The sequence below is a fragment of the Cebus imitator genome, unplaced genomic scaffold (genome assembly GCF_001604975.1).
Source record: "Cebus imitator isolate Cc_AM_T3 unplaced genomic scaffold, Cebus_imitator-1.0 Scaffold111, whole genome shotgun sequence".
Classification (NCBI taxonomy): Eukaryota; Metazoa; Chordata; class Mammalia; order Primates; family Cebidae; genus Cebus; species Cebus imitator.
The window spans coordinates 6056218-6078962 of NW_016107426.1; the positions used below are offsets into that span (position 1 = coordinate 6056218).

Consider the following 22745-nt stretch of genomic DNA (forward strand, 5'->3'; position numbering starts at 1 on the left):
TTTAGTAATGAAATCAGGTTCCTTTAAGTGTCCTTTACCTCCAAGATTTACAACATGGCATCTGTAAACCTATACACTGGATTAACAAAGCCAAAGAGAGATTAATAGATTATATGCCACAGGGGAAAACAAGGACCTGATCTACTCTGTTATCCCACTACCTTGACCAGTGCCAGGCCACAGTAGGTTTTCAATGAATAAAATGATAAAAAAAATGAATGAAGGAACAAACCAGTTTACCAACCAACTCCAAATAAATCACAAAAGCTTTGAAACCTTCGGGAATTTGGAATAAGAATCACAATTATTCATTTATCTTTCTGTCTCAGAAATCAAAAGTATTATTCACACTGGATTCATTATAATAGATTGAAATACTCTCCAAATTAGAGAAAGCTAAGATCAATAAATTGAAGCCTTTGAAAATGTTCGGGTATTTTGCCTAGCCTTGTATCGACTAACATTTAGAAACTCTTTTGATTCAGTCTTTCCACAGTCTTTAAAATAGAAGACAGATTTTTTTTTAAGGGAAATTTAAGAAGAATTGGCTGAATTCTTCATGCCCCACCCCACTTCAGCCCTACAGGCCCTTGCATAAAAGGACTTACGTTGCTTGCCAGGCTGCCAACTTTCATAGCATGGAGGGTACGTCTGTCCATACCAACTCCTTCATAGTGGCCTCTCATGTGGTTCTGGTAGTTTTCTTTATATTTATTCTACATGGAAACAGAGTTTTCAACAAAACCATTTCCTTCAGAACTAGTTGAAGATAACTACTCATCTTAATGCATTAAATCCAAAGAAAAAATGCTTAAATATAACCTATTTAAATAGTCAGTGTATCATAGAATAAAAAAATAAGGCAAACTTTTTTTTAATAACGTAAATTTTAACCCAGCACAAGTTGGAATAAGACAGGAAAACAAGGAAACATGGGATCTGATGAGCATAGACAGCACAAAACAGACTTGACTTTTTGTGTTCGTTTTCACATTTTTACTTTTAAGTTTACCAGATTTTTCCAATGTGAAAATTTACCATGAGACAGTTGCAAGCATTGACTATGCTGGCATCACATACAAAGCCCCATGCTGAGGCTGGTACAAATCACTGCATACCATTACTTCCATTTCTAAATATATGAAGGACAAAACCTGAGCATTGCCAAATTCTGTGACGTAAAAATTGGTCACTAGTGCGACCATGTGAAATAATAATGTTATGTACCAAATGCCTCTTACCAAATAAAGAGAAGACCAAAACAGGATGACGAGAGAAGACCAAAATAGGAAATTTGGGGTATTAAAATCACATAAGCTGGGAGACCATTGAGCTTCTAGGTACTGCAAGTATTTAAATAGAATACTACTTATGACTGTATATTAGACATGATTCTACTTATCTGAGTTAATCTTCACAAGTACTCTATGAGGAGGAAGGAACTATTATCATCCCCATTTTAGAGTTGGGCAGAGTGGCTCAGGGAGCTTAAACAACTGCCCAAAATTGGCCACTTTGCTATTAATAACTGTGACATCAACTATGTTGACTCTTAAACCACTACATTTATGCAAAATAAATTCCTCAGTGAGCCTTACACAGTCCCTTGCAATTTTAAATTCTACTATTATGTGCAGCTAAGCAAAAGTAAAATTATATTATCTAGTATAGGTCTTTGACATCCATGAGGATACATCTTCAGACTTGCTTTGAGAATTTCCAAATTTGCAAATGCCCCTCTAGCACATATCTGCTCATCTGTAAGAGAGGATAATAATGTCTGGCTCCCCAGGTGACTCTGAGGGTGAAATGAGATCATAAACTCAGAAGCACAAAGTCACATTGAGAGGGGGCTTCACATGCTCAGCCAGGCCCCCTCACCAGCATTCATCACTAGGAGCTGGGCACTGCGCTACACACAAAGGATGCAAGGGGTTGGAGAAGACAGGTCCTGCCCAGAGGATTCAGGGTCAAGATCGGGCATGTGACAGAATTTAACACTATGAGGACCAATCCCAGCAGGCAACCTTAACCAAAACTCAGGCATTTATGCCTAAAAGGCCATGCTTCTTCAAGACACATAAATCCATTCCCATAGACTGTCCCTCTTATGAGACCTAAAGACTAAGCTCACAGAAAGTGCCCAAACAAAAGCTTAGCATTAAAAACTCACATCACTGGTAAATTTTGAGATCTTGCTCACGTTCCTGAATTGAGGTGTTTCACAGTAGTTGATACTGTGACCTCTACTACTTTCCAGATCCTTCTTATACTCCACCTTGGAAATCAAAACACCAGATGCACAATAGAATCAAATCTCAAATCACTCTTGAAAATGTCTCAGGACTTGACTAGGATATTTTTAGAAAACTTTCAACCCAAGATTTTAACATATCAAACATAGAACATGCTAAGTTAGCAGGACATATTTTTCCTTATAAAATCAAATCATAATAAATAGTAAATAATCAGTTTTATTCCAAAAATTAAAAGTACATAGTCACTTTCAAGAACAAATACCGTAAGATTTCATAACTCAAAAATGGCAAGACTGGTTTTACAACTCAGGTAGTTACTATTGAGGGGAAATGTTTTAGGGGGATGGATCGTATTTCCTATAATGGAAATGTCTTAGGGGGATATCTGGTTGTGTTCTGTCTCTTGATCTGAGTGCTAGTCACATAGATGTGTCCCACTTAAGGAAATTCCTCCCACTATCATTGAAGATGTATGCACATCTTTACAGGTATACTTCAATACAATTCAACAAGAAAAGTTACTTTACAAGAAGTATAATAAATGAGACCACTCAGATGCAGAGTGTCTTCTAATTTAAAATCAGTTGGCTATTTAAGCTCTCCTGGATGCCTGGATGTAGGACATGAAGCTACAGTTATTAAATAGACTCCAAGTTATCCCAGCTAATTAGCAGAAGACAGCTAAGGCCAACTACCATTAATAGATGGCTGGTTTGTCTTGCCAACTAAACATAAAGACATAAAGAAATGGAAAGTTCCCTTGCAACTGCTCTACCAAAGGAAACACAACTCAATTTGTAACCATATCTTATAAAACTATATGGTGGGGGTATGTCTTTTAAAAGATGTAAGATGCATTATAGTATGATATAAAGTTAAAAAGTAGACACAATTATATATACAGTCTAATTCTAATTCTATACATATATTTTTATATTCATCCCTTCAGTTACAGCATTTTCACATAGAAAAAAGGCCAAAATGTTAACAGCATTATTCCTGGGTGGTAGAACTGAACTCCCAGTGGTCTGGATCCAGTCTGCCACTAAAAGTTTCTACCACCCAGAACTAGACACTTTACTTTCCAGGCATATGACAAAGTGATAGTCTAATGGTGGAAAAAGGTCTCATCTAGATCTAGTGTTCTGTGAGTGAGAGCAAAGGTCAGCAAACTTTTTCTATAAATGACCAGACAATAAATATTTCAGGTCTGGGGGGCCACATATTCTTTGTCAATTATTATACTCAACTCTGCCTTTGTAGTTCCAAAGCAGCCACAGATAATACAGAAACAAATGTGATGTGACTGTGTTCCAACAAAGCTTTATTTAAAAAAACAGGCTTTGGGTTGGATTTGTCACTGAGGTTGTGGTGTGTTGATCTCTGGTCTAGAGCACCAGAATTATCTGGAATAATTGTTTAAAATGCGGATTCCAAAACCTCAGCAGCCATCCACCACTTCAAAGTATCTGAGGCTCCTGATGAGGCTTAGGAAAATATCACTGCTGGTGACTCAGAGCAGCCCCAAGTTAGAGGACCGCAGTTAACTAACAGTTCAGGGTAAAGGACTGGCTTTTCCTTTTCCTTAGAAAGGGAAAATATTTTTGGATATTTGCATATCTGTTTGTGAGTTGCACATAGCTTGTTATGTGAGTGCTTTGAATTGCCATAATTGTTCCAGAGCCTGCCAACTCAAATGCCTTCAGTGTCCAGATAAGAAATGCAAATGAAGGAAGCTGCAGTGAAGAACACACTAGGGTGTGAGAAGGATTTAAGGATCTAGAGGGGATATTTCCTTGCCAGATAGTCCTCACAATAAAAAAGTCTTAAACTCTGGGCAAGCCAAACAAAACACACCCCTCTGGCAGCCAGTGAAGCAGGTAAGGTACAGGAAATTCACATGGAACACACAGCTTCTGGGAACTCAGACTTCAGTAATAAGAGAACAAGAGGGATTTGATGTTTGAAACCCTTTTTCCAGTGTTTGATTTGTTTTAAAAGTTGGACCCTCCAGTATTCTTTCTGGCAACTGGAAGCCTGTTGCCTGGCACTTCTGAATATTGACAGCCCTGAGAGGATTTAGGCAGTAACTTCTGAACTACCAGAGAAAGATGTAATGGCTTTGATTCTAGGCTCTCTTGTAAATTGCATTTTACTGCATTTCTGTTCTTGGAAACTGTCACCAATGGGTAGAATAGGTGATGTCACACTTTCAACCAGAGCTTTTTATTATAGGGTCACCCCATTCACTGACTGTAGGAGATAAAGCAGGTGATGGCTCATGGGTGTGGCTCTCCCCGAGTACGCACCTCACTCACGAGTTTGTTTACGCTCTGAGCCCGTTTGAGAACCAAGTTGTCTTGAGCTGGAAGCGAGTGATAATGTGCAGCGCCTTTCATCTTATTGAAGTCCTGCCTGTATTTTATCTGAAAACAAACAAAAAAAAAACACGTACACACACACACAAAGCGGGGCTGGAGTTGATGTTTCCATGCTCCAGGAGAGAAATTACTCCAGTTATATTGGACTTAATGTCTACTACATTTACTTAAAAGAGTTTTCTGAAGGAAAAATAATTCACACAGGTTTTCCTCCTCATTAAATCTATAAACTACTTGGTCCTTTTTTGTTATTAAAATGTTCCTGGCCCTTTTCACACTTTTTACACTTTACACTCTAATTCTGCATGGAAAAAAAGTCTTAAAATATTCATAACAAAAGTTGTCAGTCCAAAGCCATTCTGCTCTTGGTTTAAACACCATTTCTTATCTAGCCTGCTAGTGAGGGGCAGAGTAATATCTTTTAACTTCCTTCCTCAGGCAGCGATGGTGCTGTTATGGTAAATGGGTAATAGGAGAATAGTTATTTGGTAAAGGAAAGGAGAGTGAAGGAAAAGGAAAGGAAAGAAGAAGAAAAGGGCAAGGGGAGGGAAATGAATGCCAGGTTCTGCTTAGACACTAAGTTCTAGTTGGCATGTTAAGCTCTGCAGTGAGCGTGTCACTTTTCCAAGTTTAATTATAGCCTATCTTTCAAGGACTGCCAGCAAGCTAATGTTCTGCCAATAAAAATCATACATCACCGGGTTACACCCAGTTCGATAATCATATGACTTATTTTAATCAGCTCTTCCCTTAAAATGCTCAATTTCTAGTTGGGTCATTTGGCAAAGACTCTTCTAACACTGCTTATCTGGCTAGCCAGCATCTGTACTTGCTTCAAATAGCCTCAAGTGAGCTATGCTGGTTGTCCATATCCATCTCCTTGGAAGCAGACAAATGGGGCCAAGGCAGGCATCATAAATCTGGATGGGGATTGAGGGTTAACATTCTACTTTGGCTCAGCTACAGTAAATGTATCTGCATGTAGATGTCAGTAAACACAGCTTCAGAGTCTCACGTCTCTGCCTCTGTGGTTCTGCGGGTCACACCTACATGGTACTTACGTCACTAGCGAGTTCGTTGGCTTTCTTGGCATTCTGATATGCTGGAGTGATCATAGCTGGGAAGCTGCCCTTTCCCCTGTGCTCCTCATACTCCTCCGGGTAACCCTGCTGGGAGGGTCCAAAACTTCAGTGAGTAATGCTTCCCTCCGGAGAGGGGCAGGGTTTAGCAGTGGTCACTCACAGAGCCTGTTCTCACCGAAGTTCATCCGCCTTGGATATTCCAGTGATGTCCATGTGATGGTCAAAATGGCAGACCCTGAAATCAGGCCCACTTACTAGTGACCAGCACAGAGTCAGCACTAAATAATGGCAACTGATATCATGATCATCACCATTATTTCCACTGGATAAATCAAGATACTCTACCACTCTCCCAGGCCCATGCGTTATGGAATATTCATTTTTTAACTGACAATCTTTGTCTTCCAGTAGGTCTCGAACACCACCTTACTCACGCCCAACGGCAGATCTATACGGAGACCTCCCCTGGTGGTACTGTCTCCCCTAGGGGTACCGTTGTCACCAGTGGTATGTGTCGTATAGCCAGAAAAGGAGTATTATATAATTTTTGTAATCTGGGAGAAAAACTTGGAATTACCATAAGATTATCTGAAATGGGACTAAATGTATATTTCAGACTAAGGGTAAATGACACCATCATCACATGGCAGATAACCCTTCTCTGGCAGCCAGATGTACTTCAAGACCCAGCTCAGAGGCAACCTTCTCCCTGTAGAAATCTCTGAGTCCTCTCTCACTCCTGGACCTGCCCCAGGCAGGGTTCTCTGTGTTTTCACTGTACTTTTCCCACAAATCTGGAATAGCCTGTATGGTGCCCCTGTTAGGCTCATGACTTCATCTCTCTGTGGTCTCCTCCAAGCCAGGGGCCTGTGCAGCTTCAGCACCAGAGCTTGGACTGTGGCTCACATATTTTCTTAAATAAAATAGTTGGGTAAGATTAGAAAATCTGGGCTCCCTGTTATCCAACAACGAAAACCATTTAGCCTGAGTTCTCCTTTTGCCTGACTACCAGAATGTTCTGGTCAAATATAATAAGTAAAAGAAGGTTAAGCCTTTTAAAAAGGCTCTCATATTCTTTGGTAATGTGCTTTATGGCTTTGCCCATTCTGCTGTATAGTTTTGTGTTTGCAGCTTTATTTTAACTTCTCTCTTTCTCTGCATGTACGCATGTATGTATGCATGTTGTAAGTGTTAATCTTTTTTCAAGACACCTAATCCTGTTGATTACATGATATAATCCTTTTAACAAGTCTAGTTACTTGTTAAAAAGAAGCATGAATTGCTTGGCATTTAAGGCACTACAGACATTTATAGTTATCTCCCTGCTGGCTTCTCTCTCACTCCCTCCTCCTTATGCCCTGGCGAGTCATGCTAAATCACAACAGTGAAATGCCATACTAGACTGACTCCTCTCAACAGCTGCTGATGGTGCTCTCAAACAACACTTTGATTCTTGCATTTGCTATTTTCAGGACTGAAAACCTCAAAGTGTCCTACCAATCAAGAACCAGCTATGGTACCATGAAGTTACATTTCACCTGTACCTACAGACATGTCTAGGTACACCTATGAAATGATACATGTTTCTTATAAACACTGGTAGATAAGATTGGCCAAATGCAGGACAAAACATTTTTTGCCAAATACAGCAACGAAATATTTTTTAAAAGCTGATTTTTAAAAGTTGTCCTGAGCTTTATAAACAATATATTTGAAAAAGAAAACTTGTGAAAACATTTTTTTCATTGGGTTTAAAGCATTAAAAGACCACTTAATTAACTTAGAGAATTTGATTAAATAGCCTTTTAAATTCAAAACCAAGCATTTTTGCTCAGGCAGACATTTTCAAAGGGGTCCCAACCTACCTTCACACACAACCTAAGACTCACATGAGCATATGCCTAACTATGGCAATGTGTTTTTCCAAAGAAGAGAAACAAATTCATTGTGGTTTCCTAAATCATATATGTTGTAGAGGGGCTACTTACTGCCAAATAATTCAAACGACTGTCCGATTATGAAAAAAAAATCACTTAAACCCGTGGAATGTATTCTTCCAACACACACACTTGCTCTTCCAATGTTCTTTACTTGCAACTGTGAACAATAATGCTTCCTTTCTACCCTACAACAGCTGGCTAGTCCCAGAAAAGACAGAGGGATGTGCAAATAAAAATTAGCTTGTGATTGTCTTCTTAATCTTTTTTACTCCCTGTCAAAGTGTAGTTCATCTGAGAAGTGAAATTGGGAAAAAAGTTTGCATTCTCTGGCATACTGATTTATCTATCAACCTAGATAAAAAATTAACTTTCTAAGAAAATGAGCCCCACTACTCAGCGAAATGTTCAATATTTTTCAAGACGAATTTTGATCTCCATGTTGCTTATGATAGAGACCAGCTAAACTTAGCCACTCTTAGGGCTATTCATCAATGGACAGATGAGAATGCTTTCTTCCTGGCCAAGCCACCATATTGGTATAAGCCATTTATTTATTTAAAAAAGAAAGTGCCTCGGTCTGTTTTCCTAAGTGAGTCAAGTTGAACCCTGTACAATTGTTTGTCCAATACTTTCTAGCTTGGAAAATCTACCTTTCAGAAATAAGGCAAAGATAAACCACAGCCCCATCCCTGATTAAGTGGTCACAGCTGTGTCACAGCCTAGAAGGGGCCAAACATGGAAAAGAGCAGGTCAGGAGGTCATTTTATCACATACCTGGCCATATTGGTCTACACATTCCCTTGCCAAGGTGCCCTCAGCTCCAGTGGCTGAACCAGCCATTCCCCTTATTTCTTTTTGATATTGTTGATGGTACCTCACCTGTTTGAAGGCAAAGAACAAACTCAGTGAATTTTGCCTCCCATGCACAGGAGCCAAAAGAGTAAAAATGAATGTCTCCATGAAATGTTCCTTTTCTGCTTGGATCTAGGGAATAGGTATGTCTCGGACATAAAAGTGCCAGGCCATTGTCATGGTGAAATTGACTGAAAACTATGAAGGAAAATTACTCCCTGGCTTCAGGGTAAATGCAACAGTCAACAGGAAGTTAGACTCCCCATGCCCAGGTTCACATTCCTCTTTCTCCCTAACATGACCACATTGTCAGGGACACTTACATCACTTGCCAACTCATTGGCTCTTTTGGCTATTTGATAGGCTTGTGTGATCATCGCAGGGAAACTGCCTTTCCCTCTTTGTTGTTCATAGTCCTCTGTGTATCTCACCTGAAATGAAAAAAAAAAATGTGAATCACATGCCCCAATCCCACTATTTATCAGATGATCTTAGTGAAATGCCCTGCTAAGGGTTCCATGACATCTTGCCCATCTCCTGCCATAGCTCATATGGCAGATAATTGGCTTACAGTTTGATAGGCCATATGCATCTTATTCACCTTCTTATTCCCAATACCCAACACACCTGGCACATGAAGACACCCAGTGGAATTCAACACATGCTTGCTAAGCACCTGATGCAGGCCAGACCCTGGTCCTGGGCAGAGGAATAAGTCTTTAGCTCTCAAGGAAGTGTCAGCCACGTTTGGGAGACACAAGAGTCTTCATAATCCCAGATTGAGGTTAAGGTAAAAGGAAACCAAGTATTAAGCAGGAGATGGATTTGTGTTTAAATGTCCCATTCAGAACAACACTAAGTACTTGATCTTATTATGCTGTGGAACATTTGGGCTATTAAAGGCAAGTGGCAAAATTTGTTCAGAAATTATGTTCTCTAATTTGTAGTGGCAAGAGATTTCTTTCAGAATGCTCAGGTACATCCAATTTGGTACTAATCCAATCTAAAGTTTTCTCTTTAAAGAAGAGTTTTTGCAAGGTCTCTGCTGGCTAACTTATCAAACCCAACCATCCTTGACCTTTGGAAGTTCTTCTTGGTACCTATGCAGGACTGGAATATCTCCTACATTCTCCCTCCCTCCACCTCCAGGAAAGGAAAGAATGAGGGATCTTAAATGCAAACCACCATATCTTGGCCTCCCTCATTTCTATCTCTCTCTCTTTTCTTTTTTATTTTTTAAAATTTTAATTTAATTTAATTATAAGTTCCAGGATACATGTGCAGGATGTGCAGGTTGGTTACATAGGTAAACGTGTGTCATGGCTGCTTGCTGTACCTAGCAGCCCATCACCTAGGTATTAAGCCCCGCATGCATTAGCTGTTTATCCTGATGCACTCTCTCCTCCCAGCTCCCCATTACAGGTCCCAGTGTGTGTTGTTCCCCTCCCTGTGTCTATGTGTTCTCGTTGTTCAGTTCCCATTTATAAGTCAGAACATGGGGTGTTTGGTTTTCTGTTCCTGTGTTAGTGTGCTGAAGATAATGGCCTCCAGCTCCATCCATGTCCCTGCAAAGGACATGATCTTGTTCCTTTTTATCATTCTATTATAAAGATACATGCATGTGTATGTTCATTGCAGCACTATTCACAATAGCAAAGATGAGGAATCAACCCAAGTGCCCATCAGTGATGACCTGGCCTCCCACCTTGCTTACATCACTTTGAAGCTGTCCCCCAGCCTTGCTCCGCAGTAGCTCAGGAGTATCCGCCACTGTGGAGAACCTGGAGATGCGTTCATCGTGCCCTCTCTTATACTCCACCTAATGAGAAGACAGTAGAGTCAAGGGCACACCCACCTCACAGCCTCTGTGGTGACCTCTCCCTGTGGCTCTCCTAAAGCTGCACCATCAGGCTACACTCAGCGCAAACCTGTGCCAAGTTCTCTGTGGCTTTTTTCATGGGCCTCTCCTCAAAAAGCGTCTATGGCAATGTGCTAAGGCGGGGAGTGTGCCAGGGGACTGCCACAATCCAACAAGTATTAACTTGTTTCATCTCCGTAACCAATACATTTGGCAGGACTAATGTTTTCCTCACTTTACAAATGGGAAGCCAAGGAAGAGGAATTGAGTAATTTGGCCATGGTCACACAGAACTAAGGGATAGAGTCAAGATTCAAATTTCAGCATTCTGGCTCCAAAATCTGAGCTTTTAATGAATAAACTTTGCTATTCTTCTGGTGGACCTAATATCCACTTAAAAATTAGTGTCTTCAGTGCTGACGCAAACTCAAGCAATCATGTGGTCCAGACTTTGGGTGAGCCTCATGGTCTTCTCTGTATTTTATAGACATGGTCCAATCACAGCACAGAGAATACATGACAGGGAAAAGGTAAGAACACAGTTTTCTCTGTAATGTGACACTAACGGGACCTACTTCCCAAAGCACTCTCTTATTGTTTCTTCTTTAAATAACAGGAGTTCATTAATGACAAAAATTAGCATAATCGATGGTGAAAAAGCACCCAGACACTCACTTGGCTGGCCAGCTGGTTGGCTTTCTTGGCCCTTTGATAAGCAGGTGTGATCATGGCTGGAAAACTCCCCTTGCCCCTGGGTTGCTCATAGTCTTCTGTATATTCCTATAGGTCAGAACCAATGTCAGTGTGAGAACTGAGATGATATTGAATGACAACTAAGAAAACTGCAATAAAACCAATGAAACTGGATTCATAAAATGCTTGGAAAATATTTCAATCACCTGTAATACATTTTAAAATGGTTTATATTTGGCAATTTGAATAAAACCATCAGCACTGAAGAACTCATATTTCCCATGTCAGTGGGGCTCCTTTTCAATGTTTGTACCAAACTATGGGGAACCTGGCACAACTCAAGGTCTGTCCTTTGACTCTAAGGCTTATATGGTAACACAGCCATTAATACATGGGTGACTTTCCCATAACTCGTCCACTAGCAATAGTCCTACAGTATTGGCAGTAAAATGTCTCTTATTCTTTCCTTCTTTTTTAATATCTCTGATGATTAGTTTTCCTAATGAGACATATCACCTTAGCATTTCTGTTTCTAGTATTTTCTTTCTTTCCATTTTCTAAAGGAAAAGTCATGAGAACTAACAATGTTTTCCAAAGTAGATTCTTCAAAGGGTAAGTGTACCTAGAAGTAACCAGGAGGGACCTAGTTACCTAGAGCATAATCTGTGCAGATGGTTGAGGATTTCCACAGTCTGGGCTAAAACTGTCTTCCCTACATGAAAGACTGCTAGTGTCTCTTATGATTCTGGAGGTCAGTACTTTAAAATGGGCCATCAGGGATGGTTCCTTTTGGAGGTTCTAGGCAGAATCTGTTTCTCTGCCTCTTCCAGCTCCTAGAGGCCCCCACATTTCTAGTTCCTGCCCTACATGGCTTTGGCCTCTGCTTCTGTCACCATATCACCTTTCCTCTGACTCTGACCCTCCTGGTTCCAGGGATTAGGCCATGGGAATCTTTGAAGATGATAGCAAAGTAAAAGTAGTTTTACTACCACAATCGTAAAACTCAAGGAACATTCGAACTAATTGCTAAGTAATTTCTAAACCAATTCCTAAAGTAACTTCTGGGGTGCTTACCTCACCAAGAGACTTTCGAGCCTCAACCATTCTTACAATTTCAGGGTCCGGCAGAGCTCCTGGGCACCAAGCATTCCCTTCGCCATATCCAGTCCAGTAGGCTCTCTACAAAGGAAGCACAGGAAGGGATACAAACACATGCCCCAGACTCCCAGCAACACATACATCCATTGTCAAAAGAAGATATTATCTAACACTATAAACTCCTATTGGTAAATCCTAGGTCTCAGCTAACTGAAATATTCATTTATTTCAGGCTAGAAAATGACCTAAGATTCTACATAATTAAACTTTCTGAGAGTCACTTATGTCGCAGGAAAACTTTGAAGGTAATAACATTTTCTTGCACATCATTGCATCAGGATTGGGCAGGGCAGGGTGAAAGTCACTCTGGACAGGTAATCTGAGATTAATCAGCATTATTCAAACAAATGTCAAAAACCTACTACCTGTTATATAACTGACAATGGAAAGAAAATCAAAAAAGAAAAGAAAAAGGAAGGCAAAGTTTCTCTTTTAAGATATTCATGATCTACCACCTTGGGAGATAAAACTAGGATATGAAACAAATAGCAATTAGAAAACAGTTATGTGTTTAAGTGTATTGTCTGAGTGATAAGTGCAATGAGAATCTTTAAAAAGCAGTCCGTAAGAGATGGGTCCCATCTGGGGAAGGAAGATAAGAATTTGATCTGTATCTTGAGGACTGAGGTCAGTTAGCAGAGGCCAAGGGAGAATGAATGGCATCCACTCTAGAAGGTCAGTTCCATGAACGCAGGGATTTTCATGTTTGGTTCATGAATGCATCTTAAAAGCCTGAAACAGGGCCGGGCACGGTGGCTCACGCCTGTAATCCCAGCACTTTGGGAGGCCGAGGGGCATGGAACACAAGGTCGAGAGATCGAGACCAACCTGGTCAACATGGTGAAACTCCGTTTCTACTAAGAATACAAAAAATTAGCTGGGCATGGTGGCGCGTGCCTGTAATCCCAGCTACTCAGGAGGCTGAGGCAGAAGAATTGCCTGAACCCAGGAGGCAGAGGCTGCGGTGAGCTTAGATCGCACCATTGCACTCCAGCCTGGGTAACAAAAGCGAAACTCTGTCTCAAAAAAAAAAAAAGCCTGGAACAGTGCATAGTGAATCATAGACTCCATAATTATTGGCTGAATAAATTCCAGCAGTGTGGGCTACCATGAACAAAAGCATGAAGTCAGTGATGGGCACAGTACTTAGGACCATGAGGAGCTGGCTTTGATTGGACCCCAGGGAAAGAGATGGAGAGCCAGGTGGGCTGGAGGGAGGCAAGTTGGACAGGTTAGGTAGAGCCAGCCTTAGGAGATCTGGAAAGACAGATCATTCATATGTGAAATTACTCTCAACCCGACTAGTAATCAGGAACATCTAAATTGAAATTACAAGATACAGATTGTCCAAACACTTATCTGACAATACCAAGTGCTGGTAAGAATGTGGAGAAAGAGGCATTCTCACACACTGCTTTGGGAGTTTAGAATGCAATTTGAGCCTCCATTAAAATGTAAAATGCACATACCCTTTGACCTAGCAACTTTGTTATTATCTATTCTAGAAAAACAGTCACTTGTGTACAAAAGAGGTCTTGAACAAGGGCGTTCATTGCAACTTTGCAATTAGAAAAAATTTTTTTAAATAATTCTATCAATAGGATAGTATGGTATGATACATCCATACCATCCTATTGATTTTTTTTTTTTTTTTTTTTTTTTTTATTTTTTTTTTTTTTTTTTTTTTGAGACAGTCTTGCTCTGTCACCCAGGACGAGTGCAGTGGTGCAATCTCATCTTACTGCAGCCTTTGCCTCCCGGGTTCAAGCAATTCTCCTGCCTCAGCCTCCCGAGTAGCTGGGATTACAGGCATGCACCACCATGCCTGGCTAATTTTTATATTTTTAATAGAGATAGAGTTTCACCATGTTGGCCAGGCTGGTCTCAAACTTCTGACCTCAGGTAATCCACCCACCTCAGCCTACCAAAGTGCTGGGATTACAGGCATGAGCCACGGTGCCCAGGCTTGTACATCCATTCTTAATGGTGCAACTGTGGTACACCCATTCACAATAGCTTAAAAGGATACTGATGTAGAAATATTTCCAAGATATTTGTTGAGTGGAAAATACACACTGCACAACAATGCATATTGTTTCACGAAAAAAGTATACATTTTAATAGAAATATACCGTAAACCAAAAATAAAATTCTAAGCCCCCTAACCATTTGAAGAGATCCCTCTTCTCGACCAAGACATTCCAGGTTAACCTGCAAAACTGGTTCAGGCCATGATGGAAAGGGGGAAGTTGAACATGTCTCATTATACCCACCTCTCTTTTGGAATTCAGGAAAAGCCTACCAACGAGTATTAACACAAACACAGACTTTAAGTCTGATAAGAAGTATTTACAACCTATTTTCTCCGAAACCTGCTACCTAAAGGCTTCATCTGCGTAATAAAACTTTGGTCTCCACAACCCCTTATTGTAACCCAGACATTTCTTTCTATTTTTCAGATCTTTAGTTAATAACTTAACTCTTTCAACCAACTGCCAATCAGAAAACTAAATCTACCTATAACCTGAAAGCCCCCACATCAAGTTGTCCTGCCTTTCCAGATGGAACCAATGTACACCTCACATGTATTGATTTATATCTCATGTCTCCCTAAAATGTATAAAAGCAAGCTGTACTCAGACCACCTCTAGCACAGGTTGTTAGGACCTCCTGAGGCTGTGTCACGGGCATGCCTTAACATTGGCAAAACAAAGTTTCTAAATTGATTGAGACCTGTCTCAGATATTTTTGGGTTCATATACCATATATATATAAATCATTGTCAGTAAAAATAATGCTGGCTGATATTTATTGTGACTACCACTGTTATAAGATCTTTTGATCATCACAATATCATTATGTTAGGAAGTGTTTGAAATTCACCTTACAGATGAGAAAGGTGAAGTAAAAAATTGTTAACTCATTCGAGATCCTTCAATAAGTGGTAGTAAGCATGTCCAAATGTAAATTCTAGAAAGTTTGATATAGGTAGATTTGTTTGCAAATCAATGGAGAAAAGTTTGGAAGGATGCCATCCACAAGATTCATGAGAGCAGGTACTGCTACAGAGAAAACTGGAATTGGAGGTGGTGGATAAAGGGTTGTCTTTGTGCTGTTTGGATTTTTTTTTTTTTTTTGCAATAAGAAAAACACAAATTCTTATGTGCGTATTATGTGTGTAAATAAAATAAATGGCTAAGGAATTCTGAAATGATGAGTCTGTCAACAGAGAGGGGAGATAGGAAGAGTAAGTCAGGGACACCGGGAAACTGAGAACCTCCTGACAAATGTGAGCACAACAGGCTGGAAAGAGGCCAGCCCAGAGGAGGGAAAGCAGCCACCTTGCGAAGGAAGCCTTGTAAAGGTCCAGGCAGGACATGATGTGGATCAGAACTGGGAGAATGGAGAGGAAGGGGTGGAGCTGAGTGAAGTGTGAGAGAAGGAAAGGGTAGCCTTGGTTTCAAACCCAGGTGATAGAAATACAGTGGCTGGAGGCAGGAAGACAATGAACCTGGACTGGGCAGATAGAATTCAGTTGATGTTAGGACATGCTGATCGGGGTCTTCCATAGACAGCTGGAATTACAAACTGGATGAAAGGAAACCTACTTGATTTTCTCTAGAAGTAATAATAATAATAAAACATTCCATTGACAAAGTAGTCATTCTTCTTTCTTTTTCCAAACCCACTTATCACTTTCCTCTCACCTCATTCACCAGTGGCTGCCTGTTAGGTGCACCTTCCTTAACCTTGGATTTCACGTCCCAATGAAAAACTGATTTAAACTGTTCACCGTCTTCTTGGTCATGGATCTGCATGAAGAAGATGTTGTCAGTACTGTTTCCATCAGAAAAGAGAGAAAAAAAAAGACAACTCCTAGCTAAAATTGGGGGATTTTGCTAAGTCTCAACTGCAAAGCATCTTCACAGTGCTACAATGCACAGTGTGCTGTCAGTCTCCCTATGGTTTCATCTGCACCACCGGCCAGGTGGCACATATAGAGCACCTGCTGTGTGCAAAGCTCTTCGAAGCAGTGCAATTAGAGTGACTGAGATAAAGTCTTTATAAACCCACCACACAATACGAATTAGAGTCACCTCAGAAAAGATTGGGCATTAGAGTAATGGTTCTTAATTTTAGTCTGTGTAACCATCACCCAGGGAGCTTGTTAAAATGATGGCTCCCCAAGTTTATGGAGATATTCTTCCTATGCCTTATAATTTTACCGTTAACAACCTGATTTATAATATACCTTGAGTTAATTTTTTATGTATAGATAAGGGTCAAGGTTCATTTTTTCTATTTAAATACCCAATCACTACAGTACTGTTTATTGAAAGATCATTCTTGTTATGCTGAATTGTAGTGATGCCTCTCTCATAATTCAAGCAACCATATACAAGCAGCTTTATTTCTGGGCCTTTAATTGGAGTCCACTGGTCTATTTCTCTCTTCTTATGCCAATCCTATGCTGAGTTAATTACTACTGCTTTTATATAGTAAGTATTGAAATCTGGCGAGTCCTTCAAGTTTGCTCTTCAAAATTTCTTGGCTATTTTAGAAGCTTTGTATTTTTATATCTGTTTCAGAATCAGTCTGTCCATTTCCACAAAAAGCACCAGGATTTTGAATGGGACTGCCTTGAATGTACAGATTAATTGTGGGGGAAACTGACCTCTCAGCAACATCTTCGTAAACTCAAGATAGACAAAGATTTCTTAAATATAAAAAGGACTAACTATAGAAGAAAAAAAATCAGAAGGTCTTAGGTCCAAACTAAGATATCAAAATGTATGAGGTCAGAAGCTGGGCCCAGAAATCTGTAATTGTGACTGGGCACAGTACCTCATGCCTGTAATCCCAGCACTTTGAGAGGCCAAGGCAGGTGGATCGCTTGAGGCCAGGAGTTCAAGACCAGCCTGGCCAACACAGCAAAACCTCGTCTCTACTAAAAATATAAAAAATTATCGTGGCATGGTGGTGCACTCTTGTAGTCCCAACTACTCAGGAGGCTGAGACAAAAGAATCTCTTGAACCAGAAAGGCAGAGGTTGCAGTGAGCCAAAATTGCATCACTGCACTCCAGCCTGGGCAACAGAGTGAGACCCTGTATCAAAAGACAAAAAAAAGAAATCTGCAATTTTTATGAGCTGAAGTTTAAATCTTTAATTTAAAACATAATGAAGAAACAAGATCAGAGAAAAGTTTAAACCCAAAGAATTCCTATCAAGGCCACATTCTGATATTGACTTTCCAGGGCTGCCACTGCTTCATACCACTTAATGTGAACATTTTAAAATACATAAGTTGAGAGATCTTTACATGCTTTTTCCTTGTGTTTTTAAGAAACAATTAAATGAATGTTACATAAACTTGAAGTGATCTTTTTTTTTTTTTTAACCTACAAATAACACTATCAATATTTTAGGCCAGTTTTCTATTTGTTGTGGAGGACTGCCTTGAACATGGCAAGATATTTAACAGCATCCCTGGTCTCCACCCATCAGATGCAATAATACCCACCAACACCAGTTGTGACAATCAATATGTCCTCAGACATTAACAAACATCCCCTGGGTAGAGGCTGTGGGGAACTGCCCTCCTTGAGAACAATGTACTTTAACAATCAGAAACACATGACAAAATAGATATTCTGTTCCACTTCTAGAAAGTGATATTTGCTGTCCTTCTCTCCCAGTTCAAATCTACAACTGGGGAGGGTTTGCTTCCTCTAGGGACCTTTCGTGAGATTCATGATTACACCAAGGAAATAGAAAGAGGAATAAAAGCTATAAATCTTACCAGTGGGATAAGGAAGCACGAAGGGCTAAATTTCATTCTCTGAATAGGAAAAAAAAAAGCCTAGACATTTTATTTCTCTAAAAATTCCATCCACATCTACCAAACAAAAAACTCTGTCTTTGCAAATATTATTTTTCAAAGGGTGACATTTAGGCAATAAAAAAACTGCAAATCTGCTTTGAGTGCCAGCTTAAAATCTTTACCTTCCTCCTTCATCACCATCACTGAAAAATCTCTGCCATTTTTTATTTTAGCACTTGCACAATGAATTTGATTTTTATTCAATTGTCAAAATCTCTCAGAGATCACAAGGAGGTGAATATACAATTCATAACACACCCTAGGGTGGTTGTAAGACCTGGGCCTTGTGAGGGACATGGTTGTCCATTTTACTTTGTCCCTGGTGGGCAAGAAGGAGAAAGTGATCTCAGTAGACAACTGTTTGGTACACACACAGACACACACACACACACACCATACACACACATACACATGTACGTAGACTCCATATACATATATACACTCACTATATATACATACACATATATATATACCACAAACACATATACATGTCCCACATGCATATATATACATATACATATGCATATATACATACACACCAAATACATGCACACAATACACATGAACATGTGCATACACATACAAAAGCACACCCAACACATACACACATATATATGCATGTGCACACACATTCACACCTACATACACACATATATACATACCCCAGATGCACGTATACATATATATACACATATACACATTGCCACATAGATACAAACAAATACACACACGGGGACCTCCTCGGAAGCTCACGTCATTGTCTGTGGCTGGATATAGAACCAGCAACAATCCTAGCCTTGATCCAGGTTGGGCCTGTCATACACAGTTAAAATAAAGTGAGTCCACTCCCACCTCAAAAAAAAATAGTGTGTGACCTGTTGCATGACTGTAAGGTGGAGACATGCCTGCTGTGGCTCAGTTAGAGAAGAAAAATGCAGACATCATGGATCTTTTTGTAGACAGTGTAATAAATGCAAACAGCATTCTGGTGTAAAGTACATCTCCTCATGTTTTATCTGTCAAATCCTTGCTACACAACTGCAGAAACATCTGGATATTTGAAAACATAAACAAATGCTTTTTGTCTTCTGGAGAGTTTGCCACCCTCTGGGTATATGTGAAAGTGAGCCACTAATATATATCCTAAAGTTAAACAGATCTGGATTTGTGCCCAATCAGCTGGGTGAAACTAGGCAAGTTATTTAACCTCTCTGAGCTTCAGTTTCCTCAACTATAATGTGATAACATTACAGAAGTTTCTTGTGAAGAACACATGAGATAATATAAAGAACTTAGAAGAGTGTTTAGCACTCTATTTAACTAAGAGCTAGATTCAATATTTATTGTCATTTCATGTAGCTGCCCTCAGACACCAAAAGATGAAAACAAAGTCCTAAAAGAATTAGGCTTCTCAGTAATCTAGGACTGCTTGTGAATTCTTAAGGCTTGTGAATCCCTAGGAAGCAATGATGTCTGAGCAACAATTTGAGCCTCAGTTTCCTCACCGTAAAATGGAATAATAGTGGTATCAACTTCATTGGGTTGCAATGTATGTTAAATGAATTAAGTGCTTCTACAGTAAATGCTATATAAGCTTGTTAAATAAAAGAAATCTTAAACTCACAGTCAGTTCAAAGCACTTAGTGAAAATAAGGTATTTAAGCAGCATGTGTAGAGAGCCACACAGCAAGGCCACTACCTCTATCTCATACACAATTTCTTGGGGATGTGGACAGCTGGGCAGGAAGAGAGTCAGTATGAGGTGGAGCAACATTAGGAAGGGAATCTTGGGTAAAGAGGGATTACTAGAGAGCTTTCCACCTCATGGGTAATTTTCTAATTTTAGAAAGCCACTAAAACTCCATCCCACAGAGCAACTTCTTGCGGGCATGGGTTACAGCAGCTCAATGATTCATCATTTTAATAGGTGCAAGAGTTCCATCAATAGCTGTTTATTTGACCAAACCCTACTATTAGATTTGCAAGAGGTTGGATTTGTCAATATGACCTCCGTGTTTACCTCCCCATCTCAACCCCGCACTTCCTAAACTAAACTTCCTTTCCAAAGCAAAACATCTTTGACCTATCCGTACCCCAACGGGAAAAGAGGCTATCAATAATCATAAGTACTTGCTGAATTGACAGAGATTTAAAAGTGTGAAACTAAAGGTTTTAATTTTATGTACCAGACTATTACAAGGCAAAATAAAGATCTTTGTAATATGTTCCAACTATGTAAGCATTGTTTTATGTATTAAGTACCTAGTGCATGCAAAGCCTACTCTATAAACTGCCATCATATTGTGAGACAGTCTTGAGCTGGTCAAGACACAAAGATTATACTGAAATCAAAGACCTAAATTATTCAACCTAGATTATTCTGTATATTGGCCCCTAATTTTGTGAGACAACAGTCACATTTGTTACTTAAATGCACTTTACATGTGTATGTGGAAGAAATGGGCAGGTTCCCATGCAGACAGAGACACTTAAACACTTAACATGTGTCTAAGCATTTTTAATTGATATATAATATTTGCACATATTTATGGAATACATGTAATATTTTGCTACATATTAGAATGTGAAATGATCAAGACAGGGTATTTAGGGTATTTATCACCTCGAGTATTTATCATTTCTATTCCAGTTATTTTGAAATATATGATACATTGTTGGTAATTTTGGTCACCCTGCTCTGCTACAGGACATTAGAACATAGTCCTTCTTTTATTTATTTATTTTTTTTAAGAAATAAAGACAGGGTCTTACTATGTTGCCCAGGCTGGTCTCTAACACCTAAGCTCAAACCAGCTGCCCACTTTGGCCTCCCCAAGTGTCGGGATTTTAGGTGTGAGCCACCGTGCCTGGCTAGAATATATTCTTTCTATTTAATTGTACGTTTCTACCACTAACCAACCACTCTTCATACCCTCCCTCCCATTGAAAATTAAATAACTTACCCCACTGATGGCCTCTGGAGATGTTCTCACATCTAGATTTAATGGAGTGTGATAGACACTGGTGAAAGTGTTGTTCTTGGGATTATGGCTACAATAAATAGGTATAAATCAAAATTGGAAATGTACTTTATTCAAATGATTGAGGGACTATTCTTAAAATTATTTTTAAATAAGTTATTTTTTAAAAATCAATAAATAGAAAACTTAAAAATTAAGTTCACGATTTTCTAGGCAATGCATCTTACAGAAAAAAAAAAGCAAATAAAATAAAATCAATATATATAACTGAAAGCCTAAATTTAACTGGAAATGATCACTTGAAAACTTTCTGAAGAAAGCAAAAAAGGATTCTGAAATTATTTAAAAGAAAATACTTCAAAGCTCTATATGCATATTCATGGCCATTACATTGTTCTGCACAATATTTAATAATTTGACATAAGGTTATAGTGGATATATTTGATCCTTTACTTGGAAGAAATTTGGAATTTTGTGTCCATTGCATGAAATCCCACCTTAGGTTTCTTCAGTGACAGGATATAAGAGAAGACATTTCTTGGATTTAACCCCGAGGTATATGATTTGGACGTTTAGTTGGCTACTTGTTGAAAAACAAAACTCAAGAGGTAGTGGTGTGGGCATCAAATACTTACGCGTGACAGTATGGCTTTTTCTGGTGACTCACAAAGTTATTAACAGACAGCATCATCTTGCAAACTTCACAGTGAAAACAGGCTTTATGCCATATCTAGAAATTGTATAGAGAAGATTTAGCAGTTACCTGTTTTCCCCCAGACTCAAAATTCTTATATATTTTAGGGTTAAAAAGAAATGAGCTTCAAGAATAAAATGGTGATTTTTAAAAAATTAAAAACCACACACACAGCTATAACAACACTCACAGTTAAATAAATGGATAGCTTCTTTTCAAGACAACATAGAAGAAATAGAAATGGGTAGTACAAATCAAAGGAGGGAAAATACAACTTTTTCTTGTGGTTCAAAAAAATTTAACTGAAAATTACATTTCCCTATTACCTAAGTCCATATGTGAGAAGGTCAATTTCCCGTGTTTGTTATTATTCACAAAAGCCAAGAAATGTCTACTGACCTGATCTATACAGCTGATCTTCTCGGCAGGATAAACCCCATACCCACACCTAGAGCAAGCCTGCACGTTCATCTTGAAGCTTGCAGAGAGACGACAAAGATAGGCAACAGGCAAGGAATGCAAGGAGAACCCCCAGTCTAGTTCAAGTCTCCAAAATCTGACGACTATTAAATCCTGTGGGCACCTCAATCGTTCAGAATCTAACTTCCACTTTCCTTTGCTGACCTTCTAGTTTGAAGTCAGGAGTTGGATGGTTTTTAAAGCTGCCACTTACTCAAGGGGCTATTTTGGCCACTCACTCAGCACGCATGCGTCTGAGAAATAAGGTGGAAGTATTTCTAGATGACACGCTTCTCTAAATAGAAAAGTGAACTCACAACAGCATCATGTTTATGTGGATAACCAAATCCTGGTGTGTAATCAGGCAGCGTGGAGTGGTTTGGCTGTGATCATGACCCAAGAAAAGAACCTAATGGAAGATGCCACACTGTCATCCAACAATCAGATTAGAAAAGCTTGCTCTATGCGTCCTATGACTCAAGCAGAAAGGCAAGCTCCCAAAAATAT

At 39.4% G+C, this 22745-nt stretch overlaps 1 protein-coding gene across 7 annotated transcripts in view; it reads right to left on the reverse strand.

Moving 5' to 3' along the window:
- Positions 1–22492, reverse strand: part of LOC108311136 (nebulin related anchoring protein) — a 76588-nt gene extending 54096 nt beyond the window's left edge. For 2 of the 7 annotated variants that reach the window (XM_017538447.2, XM_017538445.2), the window contains exons 1-13: positions 22179–22448; positions 21721–21815; positions 21068–21155; positions 15930–16034; positions 12139–12243; positions 11047–11151; positions 10219–10332; positions 8837–8944; positions 8436–8540; positions 5701–5808; positions 4568–4684; positions 2174–2278; positions 609–716 (exon numbers count right to left, since the gene is read on the reverse strand). In XM_017538447.2, the coding sequence (XP_017393936.1) occupies positions 609–716; positions 2174–2278; positions 4568–4684; positions 5701–5808; positions 8436–8540; positions 8837–8944; positions 10219–10332; positions 11047–11151; positions 12139–12243; positions 15930–16034; positions 21068–21155; positions 21721–21815; positions 22179–22250 (1335 nt within the window). In that variant the 5' untranslated portion in view covers positions 22251–22448. Of the gene's footprint in view, positions 1–608; positions 717–2173; positions 2279–4567; positions 4685–5700; positions 5809–8435; positions 8541–8836; positions 8945–10218; positions 10333–11046; positions 11152–12138; positions 12244–15929; positions 16035–21067; positions 21156–21720; positions 21816–22178 lie in introns of all 7 variants that reach the window. The other 5 variants (XM_017538450.1, XM_017538451.2, XM_017538448.2 and 2 more) reach the window with 5 other exon arrangements.
- Between the last annotated feature and the right edge of the window lie 253 nt (positions 22493–22745).